General features: G+C 43.3%; 1 protein-coding gene across 3 annotated transcripts in view; it reads left to right on the top strand.

Annotated features, from left to right (window-relative positions):
* Nucleotides 1-21,490, top strand: part of lin7a (lin-7 homolog A (C. elegans)) — a 125,386-nt gene that overhangs the window by 90,543 nt on the left and 13,353 nt on the right. For all 3 annotated transcript variants that reach the window (XM_068050456.1, XM_068050458.1, XM_068050457.1), the window contains one exon: nucleotides 2,359-2,571. In XM_068050456.1, the coding sequence (XP_067906557.1) occupies nucleotides 2,359-2,571 (213 nt within the window). The remainder of the gene's footprint in view (nucleotides 1-2,358; nucleotides 2,572-21,490) is intronic.

Raw genomic sequence — 21,490 nt, forward strand, 5'->3', positions numbered from 1 at the left:
CTGGAGTGGGCATTTATTCTTGAGTAATGAATGTTTTTGGAAAAATTTCAAGATGTGGTCAACCTCTTTTATTTCTTATGTTACTATACAGTTTAATTCATCAGCAAATTTTATCATACAAAAAATAATTATAATTTTGGAATTGTGTATACAGCATGGCCTAGTATAGACACCTGTGGAGCTCAATTCATCAGTGGTCCTCCAACAAGAATTTTTGTTCCATTTATTATTGCTGACTATTTTCTGGTGTTAAGACTACCTTCAGGTAATTTAAAATTAAGAAAGACAAATATGGTGCATGACTATATTAGCTGGGTATTAATGGCAAATTAGCTAATTGAATTGAAGATTTTGTGACATTGCATAGAGCAAAATGATGGCTTGCATTTAACATATAACACATTGCTTGGAGTGTGTTACAGGAAAGCGGGGGAGACGGTGGCGTAGTGGTAATGTCACTGAGCTAGTAAACCAGAGGCCCTGCTAATCCCCTGGAAACATGGGGATGGATTTTGTTCTCCCCCAGGCATCGGGATCCGTGGTGGGGGGGTGGGGGGAGGGCCTGAAGATGCCTTTGGAAGAGGGCCGTCGTGCACTCCGAAGCTGGGAGAGCCCGGCCTGACATTACCAGCCACGTGGTGGCCCCCCTCCCGCCACTCGGCGATGGGAGCCCCATTTGAATATTTAAATAAATGAATAAATTATACTTACGCTGCCACCTGATGTCCCGCTGAGATTTTCGGCCCAGTGGCTGGCAATTCCATGCTTTCGAATCCCCGTCCAGAGAAATCAGGCGTCACACTGGTGGGGAGTGGGGAGGAGGTATCTTTATCAGTGCGGGAGTGGGGAGGGGGAAACGGGGTCAAAGTAACATCATGGGTGTAGGGGATGGTGGGAAGGGTTGGAGTTTAAAGTTTATGCAGTTTATGGGGGGGGGATGGGCACATGGACAAGGTAAGGGTTTTGGGGAATGGGCAAAAAAAAATTCAATTGTGATGGGGGAGTGGGAGAGGGGCAGAAGAAATGTCTATATTTTTATTAATTTTATTTTTAAATATTTTAATTTCCCAGTAGGGCTAAATGCCCTTTTAAAAATGGCGTCACTGACTGCACACAGGCAGCTGACGCTATTGCCGGGGACGGACAGCCATGTGTTTGGGGGGGTGGGTGCGGCCTGCCCTGGCTATTTAAATGAGCTTCCGCACGGAAGATTGCGGCAGCAAAAGATTCAGCCCTGTGTTCAAATCCCACCACAGCAGCTGGCGGAATTTAAAATTCAATTAATTAATAAATTCAATTAATTAATAAAAATCTGAAATTGAAAGCTAGTCTCAATAATGGTGCCATGAAACTATTATCGATTGTCATAAAAAACCATCTAGTTCACTAATGTCCTTTAGGGAAGGAAATCTGCCATCCTTACCTGGTCTGGCCTACATGTGACTCCAGACACACAGCAATGTGATTGACACTTAATTGTGTTCTGAAATGGCCTAACAAGCCACTCAGTTGTCAAGGCAGTTGAGGATAGGGAACAAATGCTGGTCTTGCCAGCGACGCCCATATCCCATGAAAGAAGGTTACAAGGCCACTCTGTAATCCAAGGGTTAATGGTTTACTTCAAAATTGCAAAAGGTGCAGTCCACACTTCGACAGGAGCATTGTGGTACTCTTCAGGTTAACTGCATTGAAGTGTAACAAAACATACAAATTCTGCATAGTGCAATGTTTTTTAGCAGCAATAGGAATCTGGTCCCGAATTCAGTAATAGTAACTTTTTTCCAGCCCGTTTATGTCTTGCTGAATGCATTGCGACATGTCCTGTTAAAATATTTTTTGAACCCTTTCACTGCTTTTGACCTATTTTCACATGCGAATGAAAGCAAAAGAGAGTTTTTCTTTTTGATGCATTTAGGATAATGTGCTGAGTTGAATTTCTGACATTTTTATTTTCAGAACTCAATGAGTTTCTTCAAGGATGTGCTTTTCATTTCAATGAGTACAGTTTTCTTCAGCTTCTCGTTGGCTTTACAATGAACAGAGATATGGTACCAAATGGCTGAAATGAAAGGAAGTTTTATGAGGGACTGCCAATATCGTTTTTTAAAATTTATGTATTTACCAATAGGAAGAATGCATTCTTTTCCGAAGCAATTTGATATGGTTGTGTGTGTTTCAGGACCATACTTGAAATTAAAGGATTTTTTTCCTCCCCATTCCCTGTGCACCATTGACATGGGTTGAAGCTGTGAATGTTAAGGATGTGGTTGTGAATTTACTATATTACGCAATGGCCTATAACATTTTCTTGATTTTTTTTACAGTGCATAGAATAATGTATATTTATCTCATTTTTAGAGTGTGGAAGGGGAACACCATGAAAAGGCAGTAGAATTACTAAAGGCTGCACAGAACAGCGTGAAACTGGTAGTACGTTACACGCCCAAGGTGTTGGAGGAAATGGAAGCGAGATTTGAGAAGCTGCGAACTGCCCGACGCAGACAGCAGCAGCAACTTTTGCTCCAACGGCAACAGCAGCAGCAGCAAGTCCAACAAAATCATATGTCATAGGTGAGAGTATTCATTTTTATTTCAAGAGAAGCACTTAACTTAGGGGTTCAAAGACATCATTTCCCATTGATGTTCACCCCAGTATCTAAGGGGGTTATCTTTGAACGTGTAGAAGTAGTCACCATACACAAAACTTTTTTTTTCAAGAGGAAGTCTTTATTTCTTCAGTGAACAGAGTAACAGAATCTACATAGCATGCAGAGGCATACTCGGTGGCTAAGTAACTGCAGAATCACACACACATTTACTCAAATCACCCCTTTTTATAACCATAGTGTGGATCAAAAGCTATCACCAGCTTACAACCAAAATCCATTACGTAATTGCAGAGATGCCACATACACAATGCTACTGTATGCACAGGTTTTGATCTTCTGATCCCCTTACATCATCTATTTTGACCAGTGGAGCAGTTATCAGGTGCAGTTGCTGTAACACAAAGGGGGTGTGTTTTCACACTGGACACAAATGGCATTCTTCATGGTTTATGTGAAACACTTATTATTTCAACCTTCAGCAGAGATACCAATTCCCCATCTTACCTTTACAACCAACTGACCTTGGTTTCCATACACAGTTAGCTTGGCTCCATCCCATGTTCTTGCCTGTAGCTGGCATCCATTTTTCATTAACAAGGATTCAAGGTGTTCAGGAAAGATGGGGAAGGAAAGAAAGGAGGAGGGGTGACAGTATTGATTAAAGAGAATATTACAGTGCTGGAGAGAGAGGATATCCTAGAGGGATCAAGGGCAGAATCTATTTGGTTAGAGTTAAGAAACAGGAGAGGTGCTCTTACACTATTGGATGTATTCTATAGGCCACCAACAAGTGGAAAAAATACAGAGGTGCAAATCTGCAGGGAAAGTACAGTGGGTGACCAAAAGGCAGAGAAAGAGCAGGAAGGCAGCGCAGGAGTCCCCTGCGGTCATCTCCCTCCAAAACAAGTATACCGTTTTGGATACTGTTGAGAGAGATGGCTCACCAGGGGAAGGCAGCAGTAGCCAGGTTCCTGGCACCGTGGCTGGCTCTGCTGTTCAGAAGGGCGGGAAAAAGAGTGGAAGGGCTATAGTCATAGGGGATTCGATTGTAAGGGGAGTAGATAGGCGGTTCTGTGGTCGAAAACGAGACTCCCGAATGGTATGTTGCTTCCCAGGTGCACGGGGCAGGGATGTCTCAGAACGGCTGCAGAACATTCTAAAGGGGGAGGGTGAACAGCCAGTTGTCGTTGTGCACAGAGGCACCAATGATATAGGTAAAAAACGGGATGAGGTCCTACAAGCAGAGTTTAGGGAGTTAGGAGCCAAGTTAAAAAGTAGGACCTCAGAGGTAGTAATCTCAGGATTGCTACCAGTGCCACGTGATAGTCAGAGCAGAAATGAAAGAATAGTCAGGAGGAATGCGTGGCTTGAGAGATGGTGCAGGAAGGAGGGGTTCAGATTTTTGGGACATTGGGACCGGTTCTGGGGGAGGTGGGACTATTACAAATTGGATGGTGTACACCTGGGCCGGACTGGAACCAATGTCCTTGGGGGTGCTTTTGCTAACGCTGTTGGGGAGGGTTTAAACTAATGTGGCAGGGGGATGGGAACCAATTGAGGAGGTCAGTTGACAGTAAGGAGGTAGTAACAAAAGCCTGTAAGGAACTAGATAATGAAGTCAGTGTGACTAAGGGGAAGAGCAGGCAGGGAGCAGATGATGAATGTAAAGGGACTGGTGGTCTGAGGTGCATTTGTTTTAATGCAAGAAGTGTAGTAGGTAAGGCAGATGAACTTAGGGCTTGGATTAGTACCTGGGAGTATGATGTTATTGCTATTACTGAGACTTGGTTGAGGGAAGGGCATGATTGGCAACTAAATATCCCAGGATATCGATGCTTCAGGCGGGATAGAGAGGGAGGTAAAAGGGGTGGAGGAGTTGCATTACTGGTCAAAGAGGCTATCACAGCTGTGCTGAAGGAGGGCACGATGGAGGACTCGAGCAGTGAGGCAATATGGACAGAACTCAGAAATAGGAAGGGTGCGGTAACAATGTTGGGGCTGTACTACAGGCCTCCCAACAGCGAGCGTGAGATAGAGGTACAAATATGTAAACAGATTATGGAAAGATGTAGGAGCAACAGGGTGGTGGTGATAGGAGATTTTAATTTTCCCAACATTGACTGGGATTCACTTAATGTTAGAGGTCTAGATGGAGCAGAATTTGTAAGGAGCATCCAGGAGGGTTTTCTAGAGCAGTATGTAAATAGTACAACTCGGGAAGGGGCCATACTGGACCTGGTGTTGGGGAATGAGCCCGGCCAGGTGTTTGAAGTTTCAGTAGGTGACTACTTTGGGAATAGTGATCACAATTCTGTAAGCTTTAAAATACTCATGGACAAAGACGAGAGTGGTCCTAAAGGAAGAGTGCTAAATTGGGGGAAGGCCAATTATACCAAAATTCAGCAGGAGCTGGGGAATGTAGATTGGGAGCAGCTGTTTGAAGTTAATCCACATGTGATATGTGGGAGGCTTTTAAAGAGAGGTTGATTAGCGTGCAGGAGAGACATGTTCCTGTGAAAATGAGGGATAGAAATGGCAAGATTAGGGAACCATGGATGACAGGTGAAATTGTGAGACTAGCTAAGAGGAAAAAGGAAGCATACATAAGGTCTTGGCGGCTGATGAAAGACGAAGCTTTGAAAGAATATCGGGAATGTAGGCCCAATCTGAAACGAGGAATTAAGAGGGCTAAAAGGGGTCATGAAATATCTTTAGCAAACAGGGTTAAAGAAAATCCCAAAGCCTTTTATTCATATATAAGGAGAAAGAGGGTAACTAGAGAAAGCATTGGCCCACTGAAGGACAAAGGAGGAATGTTATGCTTGGAGTCAGAGAAAATGGGTGAGATTCTAAACGAGTACTTTGCATTGGTATTCACCGAGGAGAGGGACATGACGGATGTTGAGGTTAGGAACAGATGTTTGATTACTCTAGGTCAAGTCGGCATAAGGAGGGAGGAAGTGTTGGGTATTCTAAAGGGCATTAAGGTGGACAAGTCCCCAGGTCCGGATGGGATCTATCCCAGGTTACTGAGGGAAGTGAGAGAGAAAATAGCTGGAGCCTTTAACAGATATCTTTGCAGCATCCTTAAACACGGGTGAGGTCCCGGAGGACTGGAGAATTGCTAATGTTGTCCCCTTGTTTAAGAAGGGTAGCAGGGATAATCTAGGTAATTATAGACCGGTGAGCCTGACGTCAGTGGTAGGGAAGCTGCTGGAGAAGATACTGAGGGATAGGATCTATTCCCATTTGGAAGAAAATGGGCTTATCAGTGATAGGCAACATGGTTTTGTGCAGGGAAGGTCATGTCTTACCAACTTAATAGAATTCTTTGAGAAAGTGACAAAGTTGATTGATGAGGGAAGGGCTGTCGATGTCATATACATGGACTTCAGTAAGGCGTTTGATAAGGTTCCCCATGGCAGGCTGATGGAGAAAGTGAAGGCGCATGGGGTCCAAGGTGTACTAGCTAGATGGATAAAGAACTGACTGGGCAACAGGAGACAGAGAGTAGCAGTAGGAGGGAGTTTCTCAAAATGGAGACGTGTGACCAGTGGTGTTCCACAGGGATCTGTGCTGGGACCACTGTTGTTTGTGATATACATTAATGATTTGGAGGAAAGTATAGGTGGACTGATTAGCAAGTTTGCAGATGACACTAGGATTGGTGGAGTAGCAGATAGTGAAGGGGACTGTCAGAGAATACAGCAGAATATAGATAGATTGGAGAGTTGGGCAGAGAAATGGCAGATGGAGTTCAATCAGGGCAAATGCGAGGTGATGCATTTTGGAAGATCCAATTCAAGAGTGAACTATACAGTAAATGGAAAAGTCCTGGGGAAAATTGATGTCAAGAGAGATTTGGGTGTTCAGGTCCATTGTTCCCTGAAGGTGGCAACGCAGGTCAATAGAGTGGTCAAGAAGGCATACGGCATGCTTTCCTTCATCGGACGGGGTGTTGAGTACAAGAGTTGGCAGGTCATGTTACAGTTGTATAGGACTTTGGTTCGGCCACATTTGGAATACTGCATGCAGTTCTGGTCGCCACATTACCAAAAGGATGTGGATGCTTTGGAGAGGGTGCAGAGGAGGTTCACCAGGATGTTGCCTGGTATGGAGGGCGCTAGCTATGAAGAGAGGTTGAGTAGATTAGAATTATTTTCATTAGAAAGACGGAGGTTGAGGGGGGACCTGATTGAGGTGTACAAAATCATGAGAGGTATAGACAGGGTGGATAGCAAGAGGCTTTTTCCCAGAGTGGGGGATTCAATTACTAGAGGACACGAGTTCAAAGTGAAAGGGGAAATGTTTAGGGGGGATATGCGTGGAAAGTTCTTTACGCAGAGGGTGGTGGGTGCCTGGAACGCGTTGCCAGCGGAGGTGGTAGATGCGGGGACGATGGCGTCTTTTAAGATGTATCTAGACAGATACATGAATGGGCAGGAAGTAAAGAGATACAGACCCTTAGAAAATAGACGACATGTTTAGATAGAGGATCTGGATCGGCGCAGGCTTGGAGGGCCGAAGGGCCTGTTCCTGTGCTGTAATTTTCTTTGTTCTTTTTGTTTGTTCAGATGCAAGAAATATAGGAGTAGTGAAAATGGAGGACTTTAATTATCCTAATATAGATTTGGCTAGTAATAGTGTAAAAGGCAGAGAGGGAGAAGAGTTTCTGAAGTGTGTTCAGGAGTTTTTCTTGGCCAGTACATTTCAGGCCCAACAAGTAAGGAGGAAATGCTGGATCTGGTTCTGGGGAATGAGGTCAGTGAAGTGGATCAAGTGTCAGTAGGGGAAGATTTAGGGAACAGTGATAATAGTATCATAAGATTCAGATTAGCTACGGAAAAGGACAAGGAACAATCTAGACTAAAATATACTTAATTTGAGGAGGGCCAATTTCAGTGAGTTGAGAATGGATCTGTCCCAGGTAAATTGGAGTGAAAGTTTGGCAGGCAAAACTGTAATGGAACAATGGGCTGCCTTTAATGAGGAGACGGTTCAGGTACAGTCGAGGTACATTCCCACAATGATGGAGGGGAAGGTAGGGTATGCAAAACTAGAGGCCCCAGGATGAGGAAGAGATAGAGAGTAAGATGAGCTAGAAAAAGGGGCATATGAGAGAAGTTAGGTTAATAATACAATAGAATATAGGAAGTTCAGAGGGAACTGACAAAGGAAATAAGGAAACCAGAGAGTAGGGGAAGTGAATGGCAGCTGGCAGCAGATATAAAAGGAAATCCAAAAGTCTTCGATAGGCATATAAATAATAAAAGGATCATAAGAGGAGGGGTGAGGCTGATTAAAGACCAAAATGTGCATCTATCCATGGAGGCCGAGGGCATAGCTAAGCTGCTAAATGAGTCTTTGCATCTGTCTTTAACAAGGAAGAAGATGCTGTCGGAGTCATAATGAAAGAGGAGGTAGTTGAGATACCTGGTGGGCTAAAAATGGAGGTGTTAGAAAGGCTATTGGAATTGGAAGGATGAATGAGAATGGACAGAGACTGCTGGAGTTGTGTACCTATCACAACCTCTGCATCACCAACTCATTCTTTGATACTAAACCCTGTCACCAGGTTTCATGGAGACACCCAAGATTACGCCGTTGGCACCAGCTGGACCTCATTGTCACAAGACGAACCTCTATAGCCAGTGTCCAAATCAAATACAGCTTCCATAATGCGGACTGCCACACCGACCACTCCCTGGTGTGCAGCAAAGTTAGACTCAAACCAAAGAAGCTACATCACTCCAAGCACAAGGGCCGCCCATGCATCAAAACTAACAGAATTTCTTCTCCATAGCTGTTACATAAGTTCCTAAATTCACTTGAAAAAGCCCTTCAAAACACTCCTGCAGGGGATGCTGAGACGAAGTGGGCCCACATCAGAGACACCATCTATGACTCAGCAATGGCCACCTTTGGCAAATGTGAGAAGCAGAATGCAAACTGGTTTCAATTTCACTTTGAAGAGCTAGAACCTGCCATAGCCCCTAAGCGCATTGCACTGTTGAACTACAAGAAAGCCCCCAGCGAGTTAACATCCGTAGCACTTAAAGTAACCAGAAATGCTGCACAAAGAACAGCCAGGCGCTGTGCAAATGAGTACTGGCAACACTTATGCAGTCATATTCAGCTGGCCTCCGACACCGGAAACATCAGAGGAATGTATGAAGGCATTAAGAGAGCTTTTGGGCCAACCATCAAGAAGATCGCCCCCCTCAAGTCTAAATCAGGGGAAACAATCACTGACCAACACAAGCAAATGGACCACTGGGTGAAGCACAACCTAGAACTTTACTCCAGGGAAAATGTTGTCACTGATACTGCCCTCAATGCAGTCCAGTCTCTGCCAGTCATGGATGAGCTGGACGAACAGCCAACAAAATCGGAACTCAGTGATGCCATTGATTCTCTAGCCAGTGGAAAAGCCCCTGGAAAGGTCGGCATTACTCCTGAAATAATCAAGAGTGCTAAGCCTACTATACTTTCAGCACTCAGTGAACTGCTTTGCCTGTGCTGGGATGAGGGAGCAGTACCACAAGACATGAGCAATGCCAATATCATCATCAAGAACAAGAGGTGACTGCGGTGACTGCAACAACTACCATGGAATCTCCCTGCTCAGCATAGTAGGGAAAGTCTTCACTCGAGTCATTTTAAACAGGCTCCAGAAGCTGGCTGAGCGTGTCTACCCTAAGGCACAGTGCGGCTTTCGGCAGAGAGATCCACCGTTGACATTCTGTTCTCCCTTCGCCAGCTACGGGAGAAATGCTGCGAACAACAGATGCCCCTCTACGTTACTTTCATAGATCTCACCAAAGCCTTTGACCTCGTCAGCAGGCGTGGTCTCTTCAGACTACTAGAAAAGATCAGATGTCCACCAAAGCTACTAAGTATCATCACCTCATTCCATGACAATATGAAAGGCACAATTCAGCATAGCGGTGCCTCATCAGACCCCTTTCCTATCCTGAGTGGCGTGAAACAGGGCTGTGTTCTCACACCTACACTGTTTGGGATCATCTTCTCACTGCTGCTCTCACATGCGTTCAAGTCTTCGGAAGAAGGAATTTTCCTCCACACAAGATCAGATGGCAGGTTGTTCAACCTTGCCCATCTTAGAGCGAAGACCAAAGTACGGAAGGCCCTCATCAGGACCTCCTCTTTGCTGACGATGCTACATTAACATCCCACACTGAAGAGTGTCTGCAGAGACTCATCGACAGTATTGCAGTTGTCTGCAACGAATTTGGCCTAGCCATCAGCCTCAAGAAAATGAACATCATGGGACAGGACGTCGGAAATGCTCCATCCATCAATATCGGCGACCATGCTCTGGAAGTGGTTCAAGAGTTCACCTACCTAGGCTAAACCTGTCTCTAGATGCAGAAATCAACAAGCGCATGGGAAAGGCGTCCGCTGCTATATCCAGACTGGCCAAGAGGGTGTGGGAAAATGGCACACTGACACGGAACACAAAAGTCCGAGTGTTTCAAGCCTGTGTCCTCAGTACCTTGCTCTGGACAACGTATGTCAGCCAAGAGTGATGTCTCAACTCATTCCATCTTCGCTGCGTCCAGAGAATCCTTGGCATCAGGTGACAGGACCGTATCTCCAACGCAGAAGTCCTCAAGGAGGCCAACATCCCCAGCATATACACCCTACTGAGCCAGCAGCGCTTGAGATGGCTTAGCCATGTGAGCCGCAAGGAAGATGGCAGGATCCCCAAGGACGCATTGTACAGCAAGCTCGTCACTGGTATCAGACCCACCGACCGTCCATGTCTCTGCTTTAATGACGTCTGCAAATGCGACATGCAGTCCTGTGACATTGATCACAAGTCGTGGGAGTCAGTTGCCAGTGATGGCCAGAGCTGGCGGATAGCCATAAAGGCGGGGCTAAAGAGTGGCGAGTTGAAGAGACTAAGCACAGTGGCGCAGTGGTTAGCACCGCAGCCTCACAGCTCCAGGGACCCGGGTTCGATTCCGGGTACTGCCTGTGTGGAGTTTGCAAGTTCTCCCTGTGTCTGCGTGGGTTTTCTCCGGGTGCTCCGGTTTCCTCCCACAAGCCAAACGACTTGCAGGTTGATAGGTAAATTGGCCATTATAAATTGTCACTAGTATAGGTAGGTGGTAGGGAAATATAGGGATAGGTGGGGATGTTTGGTAGGAATATGGGATTAGTGTAGGATTAGTATAAATGGGTGGTTGATGTTCGGCACAGACTCGGTGGGCCGAAGGGCCTGTTTCAGTGCTGTATCTCTAATCTAAAAATCTTTAATCTAATCTAAGCAGTTGGCAGGAAAAAAGACAGAGGTGCAAGGAGAGAGCCAACTGTGTAACAGCCCCGACAGCCAATTTTATCTGCAGCGCCTGTGGAAGAGTCTGTCACTCTAGAATTGGCCTTTTTAGCCACTCCAGGCACTGCTCCAAAACCCACTGACCACCTCTAGGCGCTTACCCATTGTCTCTCGAGACAAGGAGGCCAAAGAAGAAGAAGAAGAAAGGCTCGCTGTACTTAGAGCTGATAAGTCATCAGCTCTGGATGGAATGCATGGAGGATGCTGAGGGAAGTAAGGGTCGGAATTGTGGAGGTATAGGCCATAATCTTCCAATTCTCCTTAGATATGGGGCTGGTGCCAGAGGACTGAAAAATTGCAAATGTTACACCCTTGTTCAAAGAAGTGTGTAAGGAAAGAAACCAGCAACTACAGCCAGTCAGTTTAACCTCGGTGATGGGAAAGCTTTGTAAAATGAGAATTCAGGACAAAATTAATAGTGACTTGGACAAGTGTAGATTAATTAAGGAAAGTCAGCACGAAGTTGTTAAAGATAAATTGTGTTCAACCAACTTGATTGAGTTTTTTAATGAGGACAATGCAGTTGATGTTATGTATATGGACTTCCGAAAGGTGTTTGATAAAATGCAACATAATAGGCTGTAACATTCGTAGTGGTGAACAGTTGTTTTTTGGATTGGAGGAAGCTATACAGTGGGGTTTCCCAGGGGTCAGGAATAGGAACACTGCTTTTCTTGATCTATATTCATTGTCCATTGTCTCTCGAGATAAGGAGGCCCAAAAGAAAGAAAAGAAAGAATTAATAACCTAGACTTGGGTTCGTAAGGCACAATTTCAAAATTTGTAGTTGACACAAAACTTAGAACTATTGTGAACTGTGAGGAGGATAGTGATAAACAGGCTGGTGGAGTGGGCAGACATGTGGCAGATGAAGTTTAATGCAGTGAAGTGTGAAGTGATATGTATTGGTAGGAAGAATGAGGAGAGGCAGAGTAAACTGAAGGATACAATTCTAAAGGGTTTACAGGAACAGAGAGACCTAGGGGTCTATGTGCACAAATCATTGAAGGTCGTAGGAGAGGTTGAGAAAGTGGTTAAAAAGCTATATGGGATCATGGGTTTTATAAATAGGGGCATAGAGTACAAGAAAGGAAGTTATGATGAACCTTTATAAAACATTGGTTCAGCCTCAACTTGAGTATTGTGTCCAATTCTGGGCACTGCACTTTAGGAAGGATATGAAGGCTTTAAAAAGGGTGCAGAAAAGATTTAAAAGAATGTTTCCAGGGATGAGGGTTGTCAGTCACATGGATAGATTGGAGAAGTTGAGATTGTTCTCCTTAGGGTTCAGAGGAGATCTGAAAGAGGTGTTCAAAATCATAAGCATCTAGACATGGTAAACGAAGAGAGGTTTTTCCCATTGGCAGAAGGGTCAAAAACCGGAGGACACTGATTTAAGGTGATTGGCGGAAGAGCCAAAAGTGACATAAGAATTTTATTTTATGCAGCAAGTGGTTAGGATCTGGAATTCGCTGCCTGAAAAGATGCTGGAGGCAGATTCAATTATAGTTTTCAAAAGTGAATTGGATGAGAACCTGAGGAGAAAAATTTGTAGGACTACGAGAAAAGGGCCAAGGAATGAGACTAGTTAAATTGCTCTTGCAGAGAGCCAGCACGGACTTGACGGGCTGAATGACCATCATTCTGTCGGCTGGGATTTTGTCGAGATCCTGACGTCGGGCCCCGTGGCAGGGGAGTGCCAGAAGATCATGCTGGCAACGGCCCGCCACAGAGCCCGACGCCGGGATTGCCGGGCCTGATCTTCCTGGCGGCAGCGAGGGTCCATGGCAGCCCCCCTGCTGCTTGGCAATGGGACCCAACTTTACATATTTAAATAAAGGAAATGCATATATTTACATACCTTTCACTGTGATTTTGCTGGTGGTCTGCAATCTTCCAAGTGACAGCCGGCACTCGCGCGCCTTCACTTCCCTGTCCAGGGAAAGTTGGTGCTACGGAGGTGGGGAAGGGGGGAGCTCTGCATTGTAGTGAAGTGGGGGAATGGGAAGGGGTCAACTCTACAATTTCAGTGTAGTGTGGGGGCTGGGGGGGCGAAAGGGTTGAATTCTGCACTTAGGTCAGTTGTGGGTGTCAAAGGGGTCAATTTAGTGCAGTTGGGATGGAAAAGGGTTAATCTGGGCTTTTCTGGTATAGTTGGGGGGCGTGGATCAAACTTTTTTTTTGCTGTAGTTGGGGGACGGGGCCAACTTTCATCTGTCACTGCAGGTCTGCCAGCCCTGTAAAAATAGTGCCAGCGTCTACACAGAGGCAGCTGACGTATTGCCGGTGTTGCAGAACCCCGCCCCCCCCCCCCCCCACGTGATTGGGGGGTTCGCCCAGCGTATGCAGAAAGGCCGCCGCCCGCTAGATCACGGCAGCATAGTAGCACATGGCCCGCATGTGCGGGCCGCCATTTTTTCAGTCCGCTGCCCCTTCTGGCGGCAGGAGAATTAAGTTCAGTGCTCTGATTCCATGAACTTAACTTATTTCTATGATTCCATTAACCCTTTCTTAACTGAACTGTTTAATACTAAACCATAGCTTACTCACCTCACATATTCCAATATCTACAAGTGTGATTACGCATAGATAAAGTAATTAAAAGATTCATTCGCATTTTATATTTATAAATGGGGCATAAAGTACAAGACTAAATAGCGATGCCAAAATTTGTACAAGGCAATGTTTAGGCTGCAGCTCTAGTTCAGTGCATGCAGTTTGGGCTTAGTTATCATGGTCTATTTCTCTCTCACACATCTCACCATCCTTCAATATAATCTTTCTTTATCTCTCCAAAGGCATAACGCTAAGTTGTTAGGCCTGGAGTGATTGAAGGCCATGGAGTGGATACTGGGTTCCAATTTCTCAACAGTCCTCAATATTTCTTAATAAGTGTTTAAAAATATCACTTATACATCACCTTTAATGCAGCAAAATGTCCAAGGATGTTCCATAAAAAGGAGGGAGAGGGAAATCTGGCACCAAGCAGGAAATTAGAGCAAGTGTCAGGAGAAGTTAGGAATGAAACCGGACGGACCACCCGGCATCGACCTAGGCACCAGAAACAACAACGGCAAACCCAGCCCTGTCGACCCTGCAAAGTCCTCCTTACTAACATCTGGGGGCTTGTGCCAAAGTTGGGAGAGCTGTCCCTCAGACTAGTCAAGCAACAGCCTGACATCGTCATAACTCCCTTCCTAACAGCACTGTGGGTGTACCTACCCCAAATGGACTGCAGAGGTTCAAGAAGGCAGCTCATCACCACCTTCTCAAGGGCAATTAGGGATGGGCAATAAATGTTGGCCTGGCCAGCGTCGCCCACATCCCATGAACAAATTTTTAACAAAGTCACTAAAGATGAAATCAGTTAGCCTTTGAGGGATGTTACGACCAAAGCGGGAAGAGTGCACTCTTTATTCTAGTCCCACTTCTCCACAGGTCACAACATATATTTAAATTTTCTCACTTACCGAAACAGTCATATACTCTATTTCTCCCAGACTAAAACACACCAACCAGGTTTCTTTAATAAACAACCAAAATCATCAGTTTATTGTAAAAAAAAACAATAATGAAGTAAAACATACACACATAGATTGAAATATTAAAGCCCCCTATTTATCTTAGCCCGGCCCCCCCCCCCACCCCACACACACACACACACACACACACACACAAACATAGCCCGGTTAACCGGAAAAATAAAAGGGATTTTTGTTTAAAGCATTGTAACAAAGAAAACAAACAAAAAAACTCTTAGGCAGAATACTTGTCCTTGATTTTGGTTTGGCGTTCCAAACGTATATAGACAGCTGTCACTGGGATCTTCCTAGAACAGTTCTTTCCAGCAATGTTGAAGATCAGTTTGGGTAGGTTTTCCAAGAAATGCAGCTAAAGAGGCTTCAGATAGGTCTTACAGCAGAAATGTGGCAACAAGGTTTCAGTTCCCACACATTCGTTATGCAGGGTTTCTTCAAATACGGTTGGAAATAGGAAACTGACAGACTGGAAATGCAGAATTTCTTTTCAAGAGAGAGAGATGAGCTATCTTCTTCTGTCAGGCAAAAAAACAACTGTCTGCTGTAACAGTTCAAACTGAAACTTAAAACATTCCAGAAGTCTAGCCTTCTGACCTCTATGAATCTTGACCGGTCACTTCTTCGTAAACATCTCCATAAGTCAAAAACAATCCCTACTAGGTGATTATCCCCAAACAGGTGCCTTCCAGTAAAACATGTTTACAAGCCAAATCCAGGAACCTTCTGGTGACTTCTTTTACATAAAAACACAAAGTTCAGAATCTCTTCAAGATTCCAGATGAATCAATGTCCATAAGTCAACAATAAGTCCTTAAAACATATTTTACATAAAAAAAAGTATTCTTGTAACAGGGACTTTGAAAGGTAAAAGGAGAGGAAGCATAACTGGCGGGTTTCAGAAAGGAATTCCAGAATATAGGGCTATGATGGCCGAAGGCTTTGCCACTGGTTTACAGAGAATAGTCTGTGTAATTGTTCAAGATCAAATGCTAAGCTGATGAAAATTGCTGAGATGGGGTAGAAGAGACCATGGAAGGTCTTATAAACAAAGATGGAGAGTTGATGGAGGTCAGCAATTGCAGTGGTAATGGGTGAGCAAATCAGGATAGGATGCAGACAGTGGACCTCTGGACAAATTCGAAGTTGTATAGAGCTTAATAAGGTGATGAGCAGAACATAAGAGAAGTTGAATCTGAAGGTAACAAAAGCATCATTAAGGATTCAGCAGTGATGAGTAGTAAGATGGTGACAAAAGCTGTTGACATTTGAGATGTAAATGGATTGTCGAAGCAATAGGTCAGATATAAAAGGGTTGAACAGAACACCAAGATTATGTACTTTCTGGTTCAGCCTGATTGAGCAGCCCAGGAGGTTAATGAAGTTGGGAGCCAAGGGGCTGGCTTTTGTAGAGGCCTCGACGTTGGGATCTGTAGTGGGGGGGGGGGCGGGGGGGCATGAAGAGTGCCCCAGATGAGGCCTGCCACAGACCTCGACGGCGGCAGGGCCCATCCCGATCTTGCCAGCGGCAGCAAGGCCTTGTGGCGGCACCCCCACTGCTCGGCTAAGGGACCATAATTTAAATATTCAAATTCATTAACTTACCTAAGTTAATGCAGTTCCCTTCATCTCCTGAAGTGCTGCCGTGATCTTTATCCCGGCACTGCCGCACCTTCAAATCCGCATCCAGGGAAACGAGGCGCAACACCTGTGGGGAGGGGGGAGGAGGTACGTTTCTCAGTCTGGGAGGGGGGGGAGCGGGGTCAAACTATTCTGATTGGTGGAGGGGATTGTGGGAAGGGGTAAAGTTAAAAGTTTGTGAACTTTGCGGGGTAAGGTCAGATAGGCAAGGTAACTACTCTTGTGGGGAGAGGGAAAGGAATGAGTGTATTGTTAATGCGGGGGGAGGTGAGAGAGGGGCTGGAAACATGTATGTAATTTTTTTACATCACTTATTACACTTTCCCTTTAAACATTTAAATGTAAGGGCTGGAAGCACTTTAAAAATGGCACCTGCGCAGTGGCGCCAGACACCGTTGCTGGGGACAGCTCTCCCACCCCCTCCACGTCATTGGGGGGGCAGTCCACCCCAGCCATGTAAATGAGCCACCGTGTATCACATTGCAGCGGCTCCACAGAGTAAAATCCGCGCGTGCTGGCCGCCTTCTTTTATTCAGCCCAAGGTGTGTGTTTTGTGCAGGAAACAAACAGTATGGCTTTGGCCTTGCAACGAGATCAGACCCAAAGTTATTTTGGATATACTGAGCCAGGATCTGTTACATGCCCAAAAATTCCAATAACTGCTTTTTTTTTTCTCTCAAACTCATGTACTCTTTGTTGTTTATCTAAAATGTTCTTTAATTACTTCCTTTGCAATAAACTACAATGCTTTCTGACACTGGATTCCTTGCTAATAAGTCTATAATTTCCAGGTCCACACTTACATTCGTCAAAATTGGGACATTTGCTAACATACTTAATGAGATTCAAAAAAATCAGGCACAACTCCATTCACTTCTACTCTCATTCGTGAATGAATTATTGAGCAGTGCAGCATTTCAATAGCTATCTTATCTATTTTCTGAATAAACTCATATCTCATACCATTCCAACTACAGCAGAAGAAAAAAAACTGCTTTCTACTGTCAAAAGTGTTTAAAAATCCTTTCAAGTTTATTCAGATTTCTTTATTTTGACAATGCAGATCGTGATATGGAATCGCCTGTTAAATAGAACATTTCTAATGAGTAATACCAGTATATATGCCATAAGGTGTCTTGGAATCCAATCAAATGTGTCATTTTCAGAATAATTTAGCTTGAGTACAATGTCGTAATATACATAAAGATTGTCTGTAAATATAAATCCTACAAACAATAAAGTTCCCAGTACCAATCTTGGCTGGTCAAGTTGTCATTGACAAACAATTTAATTGGTTTTGCATACATTGATATTTGTCAAGTCAGTTAGGCAGAATTGTACAATATCTGCTATATATGCTAAAACTAAGTGTTGTGATAATTGAATAATTTTGCATCATATTATTAAAAGTGCATGTAAATTAAAAGTAATTTGTACCTAATTTTCCTAGAATTTGGCAACCTTTATTTTCTGACCTGCGTAAGACACCTCATCACTGTTAGATCATATCAATTATTTTATATTCAATATTTATTTATAATCCAGTTGATGCTATTTTTTGTAATTATCACTGCAGAAAATCTGAATTTTGTGCATTTTACATTGAGTATTTTTCTGTTAATATTTTTGTAAACGCTAACTGCAAAAAATCAACGGTTTGGCAAGTAGGAATTAAAACTTACGCTGTTTAGTTGGGTCGAACATAGCATCATTTTATAAAGCTGAATGAAATCATGATTTTAGTGACTGGTTCCATAGTAAGGTTGTTGCAACTGTGTTAATGAGGTAGACTAACACCATTTGAAATGGAGTAAAAAGATGAAGTTGGAATTTAATGGTTGTTTTAATTAGATTATAGAGTATGCACACAGATTATTGAGAAAGTGTTTTTAAAAATATAATTTAATGGAGAGGAAGTTATAACATATAATTACTTCAATTATTCATGTACAGAGAACTTGGCACTGTGTTAGGTTCAGGATTTGTGGGATTTGGGTGTCCTTGTGCACAAATCACAAAGTTAATATACAGGCACAGCAAGCAATTAGGAAGGCAAATGGTATGTTAACCTTTATTTCAAGGAGTATAAGAGTAGGTAAGTCTTGCTACAATTATATAGGGCTATGGTGAGACCACACCTAGAGTATTGTATACAGTGTTGGTCTCCTTACCCAAGGAAGGATATACTTGCCTTAAAGGGTGGCGCAACGGAGATCCACTGGATTGATTCCTGGGATGAGAGGGCTGTCCTACTAGGAGAGATTGAGTAAATTGGGCCTATACACTCTGGAGTTCAGAAGAATAAGAAGTGATCTCATTGAAATGTATATAATTCTTAGACAGCTTGACAGGGTAGATGCTGAGATTGCTTCCCTGGTTGGAGAGCCTAAAACTAGGCTTATAGTTTCAGGATAACGGGTTGGGCATTTAGGACTGAGATGAGGAGAAATTTCTTCACTCGGTGAGTTGTGAATATTTGGAATTCCCTATCCCAGCAGATTGTGGATTATCTGTCAATGAGTATATGCAAGGCTGAGATCAGTATATTTTTTGGAAACTATGAGAATTGAGCAATATGTTGTTAGGGCAGGAAAGTGGAGTTGATGTAGAAATTCAGCCATGATCTTATTGAATAGGCTCATTGATTAGGTTCGAGGGCCCATATGGTCTACTCCTATTATATTTCTTACCATTTTAGATGAGGGTTCCAATCCAGCTCAGACAGATAGTGTTACCATTTCCTGTTTGAGACAGCTCAGATCTCAGTGGGAACATCCAGAACATGCAACTTTTTAAATCCAGCACTAATTATCACTACAAGTTGCACCATTACACAAAGTGAAAATAGAATGCTGTATGTGGGAAAAGCAAAACGATACGTTAAAAGTTGGATTTCATATCTTGTTGATCCATTTGCAATATGTCAATAATATTAGTTCTCTATTAAGATAGTGGATGCTAATTTGTTTATATTTAGTAAGTGTTGATTAACTTTGGAGTGCTTAATACTGACGTTGAGTGTGAAAACTGTTCCACTCACCAGCAATGACATCCCTTTCATGCAATGCAAAAAAATTATCCCGCCAATCAAAACAATATTGAAAGCACATCGTGTCAGCCTTCACTCAGTGATAGCACTCTCACACAGGTCAGAAGGTCATGGATTCAAGCCGCACTACAGGAACTTTTATCATATTATTCAGGCTGATGTGTCAATGCAGTCCTGGGGGAATGCTGTGTTGTCGGAGCTGCTATCTTTTGAATGATACATTAAACTGAGGTCCCTCCTGCCCTCGAGTGGATGTAAAAGATCCCTTGGCAGAACAGTAGGGAAGTTCTTCCAGTATCCTGGCCAATATTTATCCCTCAATCAACATCATTAAAACAGATTATCTGATTATGTATTTCATTGATTGTATGTAAATTGGCTGTTACATTTTCCTACATCACAACAGTGACTACACTTCAAAAGAACTTTATTGCCAGTAAAGTGGTTTGGGACATCCTGAGGGCAATATAAATGCCAGTCCTTTCCTTTAACCTTTGTGATGGTTTCAACAAACTAGGAAGGGATGAGGAAATCAGCTAAACTTCCCACTTCTGTTGATTTTTTTCATTGGTGTCATCTTCTTCCCAGAAGTTTGACTGTCATGGATCTCCACCTCTGTCTGTCCTGTGCTGTACTTACACATTCTGCATAGGTCAACTGCATCCAGTCCATTATATCCATCATCCATTTTCTTCTCTGCTTCCCTTCCTCTCCTACGTTTTCCATCAATCTTTCCTTCCAATAATTGTCTCTGTCTACCTTCTTCTCTAATGATCTGACCGAAGTATATCTTTCACTCTTTGATGTTATGCACTAATTTCCTCTTTTTTCCAACCATTTCCAGCACTTCCTCATTAGTCTTTCTGTCTGTGTAAGATGTGTGGAACATCCTCTGATATGTCCACATCTCAAATACATTTAGATTATCAATAGTCTCTTTATTTGTTGTCCATGTCTCTGAGGCATTTAACAAAGATGACAAAATGTAGCACCTCAGCATTCTTTTCCTAAGATTCAGGGTCTGTTTCTTGCATGTTAACAAGTCCTTCATTCTGACAAAGCTGATCTTGGCTATCTCAGTTCTCCTTTGAATCTCACAGTCAGATCTCCCATCATCTGTGATAACCTGCCCAAGGTATGTAAACCTTTTCCTTTGTTCCAGGACTTGTCCATTTACTTCAATTTTTACTTCCGGGGTTAGGTATCTGCTCTTCACCATTGTCTTGGTTTTCTTCACATTCATTCTTAATCCATATCTCACACTCCTTGCATTCACTTTGTTCACAATTTCCTATAGCGACTCTTCTGACTCTGCAATCAGTGCAGTGTCTTCTGCATATCTCAAATTGTTAATGTTCAACCCACCAATATTGCAAACAGGTAGATGTTCTATCTTTCTGAAGATAGTTTCAGTATACAGGTTGAACAGTTATGGGGATAAAGCACATCTCTGATGTACTCCTCTTTTGATTGAGAAACTGTCTGACCAGCCACTATCAAATCTCATCACCGCTGATTGCTTCCAATATAGATTCTTTTATCATTTCTGTCAATTTCTAGTTTGTTTAAGCATTCCATTATTTTCTGATTGTAGACTCTATCAAATGCCTTCTCATGGTCTATAAAGCAGATGTACACAGGTTTTTGTACTTCCAGATATCTTTCGATCACTACTCTCAAGTTAAAGATGCCCTCTTTTGTTCCCTTTTTTGGTCTGAATTCTGACTATCATCTATCTCTGCTTCTATAGATTGGTCATTTCTTTCCAAAATGATTATTAAAATAATTTTCATCGCATGGTTCATGAGGCTTGTTGTCCTGTGCTCTGAACACTCTAGGGTTTTTGGTTTCTTTGGGAGCTTAATGAACACTGACTGCATTAGATCCACAGGGATGAATCCTGTTCTGTACATTTAGTTGCAGAGGTCCATCAGTTTCCCAATGCTAACATCATTCAGGGCTTTTAGGAATTCTGTTAGTATCTCATTGATTCCAGGTGCTTTCTTTACTTTTGTCTTTTTGATCGCTGCACTGACTTCTGCCTCTATTATCTCTGGTCCTTCTCTTCCCTCTGGTGGTACCAATTCATTTCTGTCTTCATTGTCATACAGCTCACTAATGTACTCCACCCATTGTTTCTCTGCCGTTTCTTTTTTGAAGAGAAGTTCACCTTCCTTGCTCCTTATATAGCCACTATTTGTGGCTATTTTCTTCTTGTCTGTCAGTGTTTAACCTTCTTATGCAATGCTCTCATATTATGCCTTTTCTCCAGTTCTATTTCCTTGCAACCGTC

Source organism: Heterodontus francisci, chromosome 18 (assembly GCF_036365525.1).
Source record: "Heterodontus francisci isolate sHetFra1 chromosome 18, sHetFra1.hap1, whole genome shotgun sequence".
In the NCBI taxonomy this organism is placed as follows: domain Eukaryota; kingdom Metazoa; phylum Chordata; class Chondrichthyes; order Heterodontiformes; family Heterodontidae; genus Heterodontus; species Heterodontus francisci.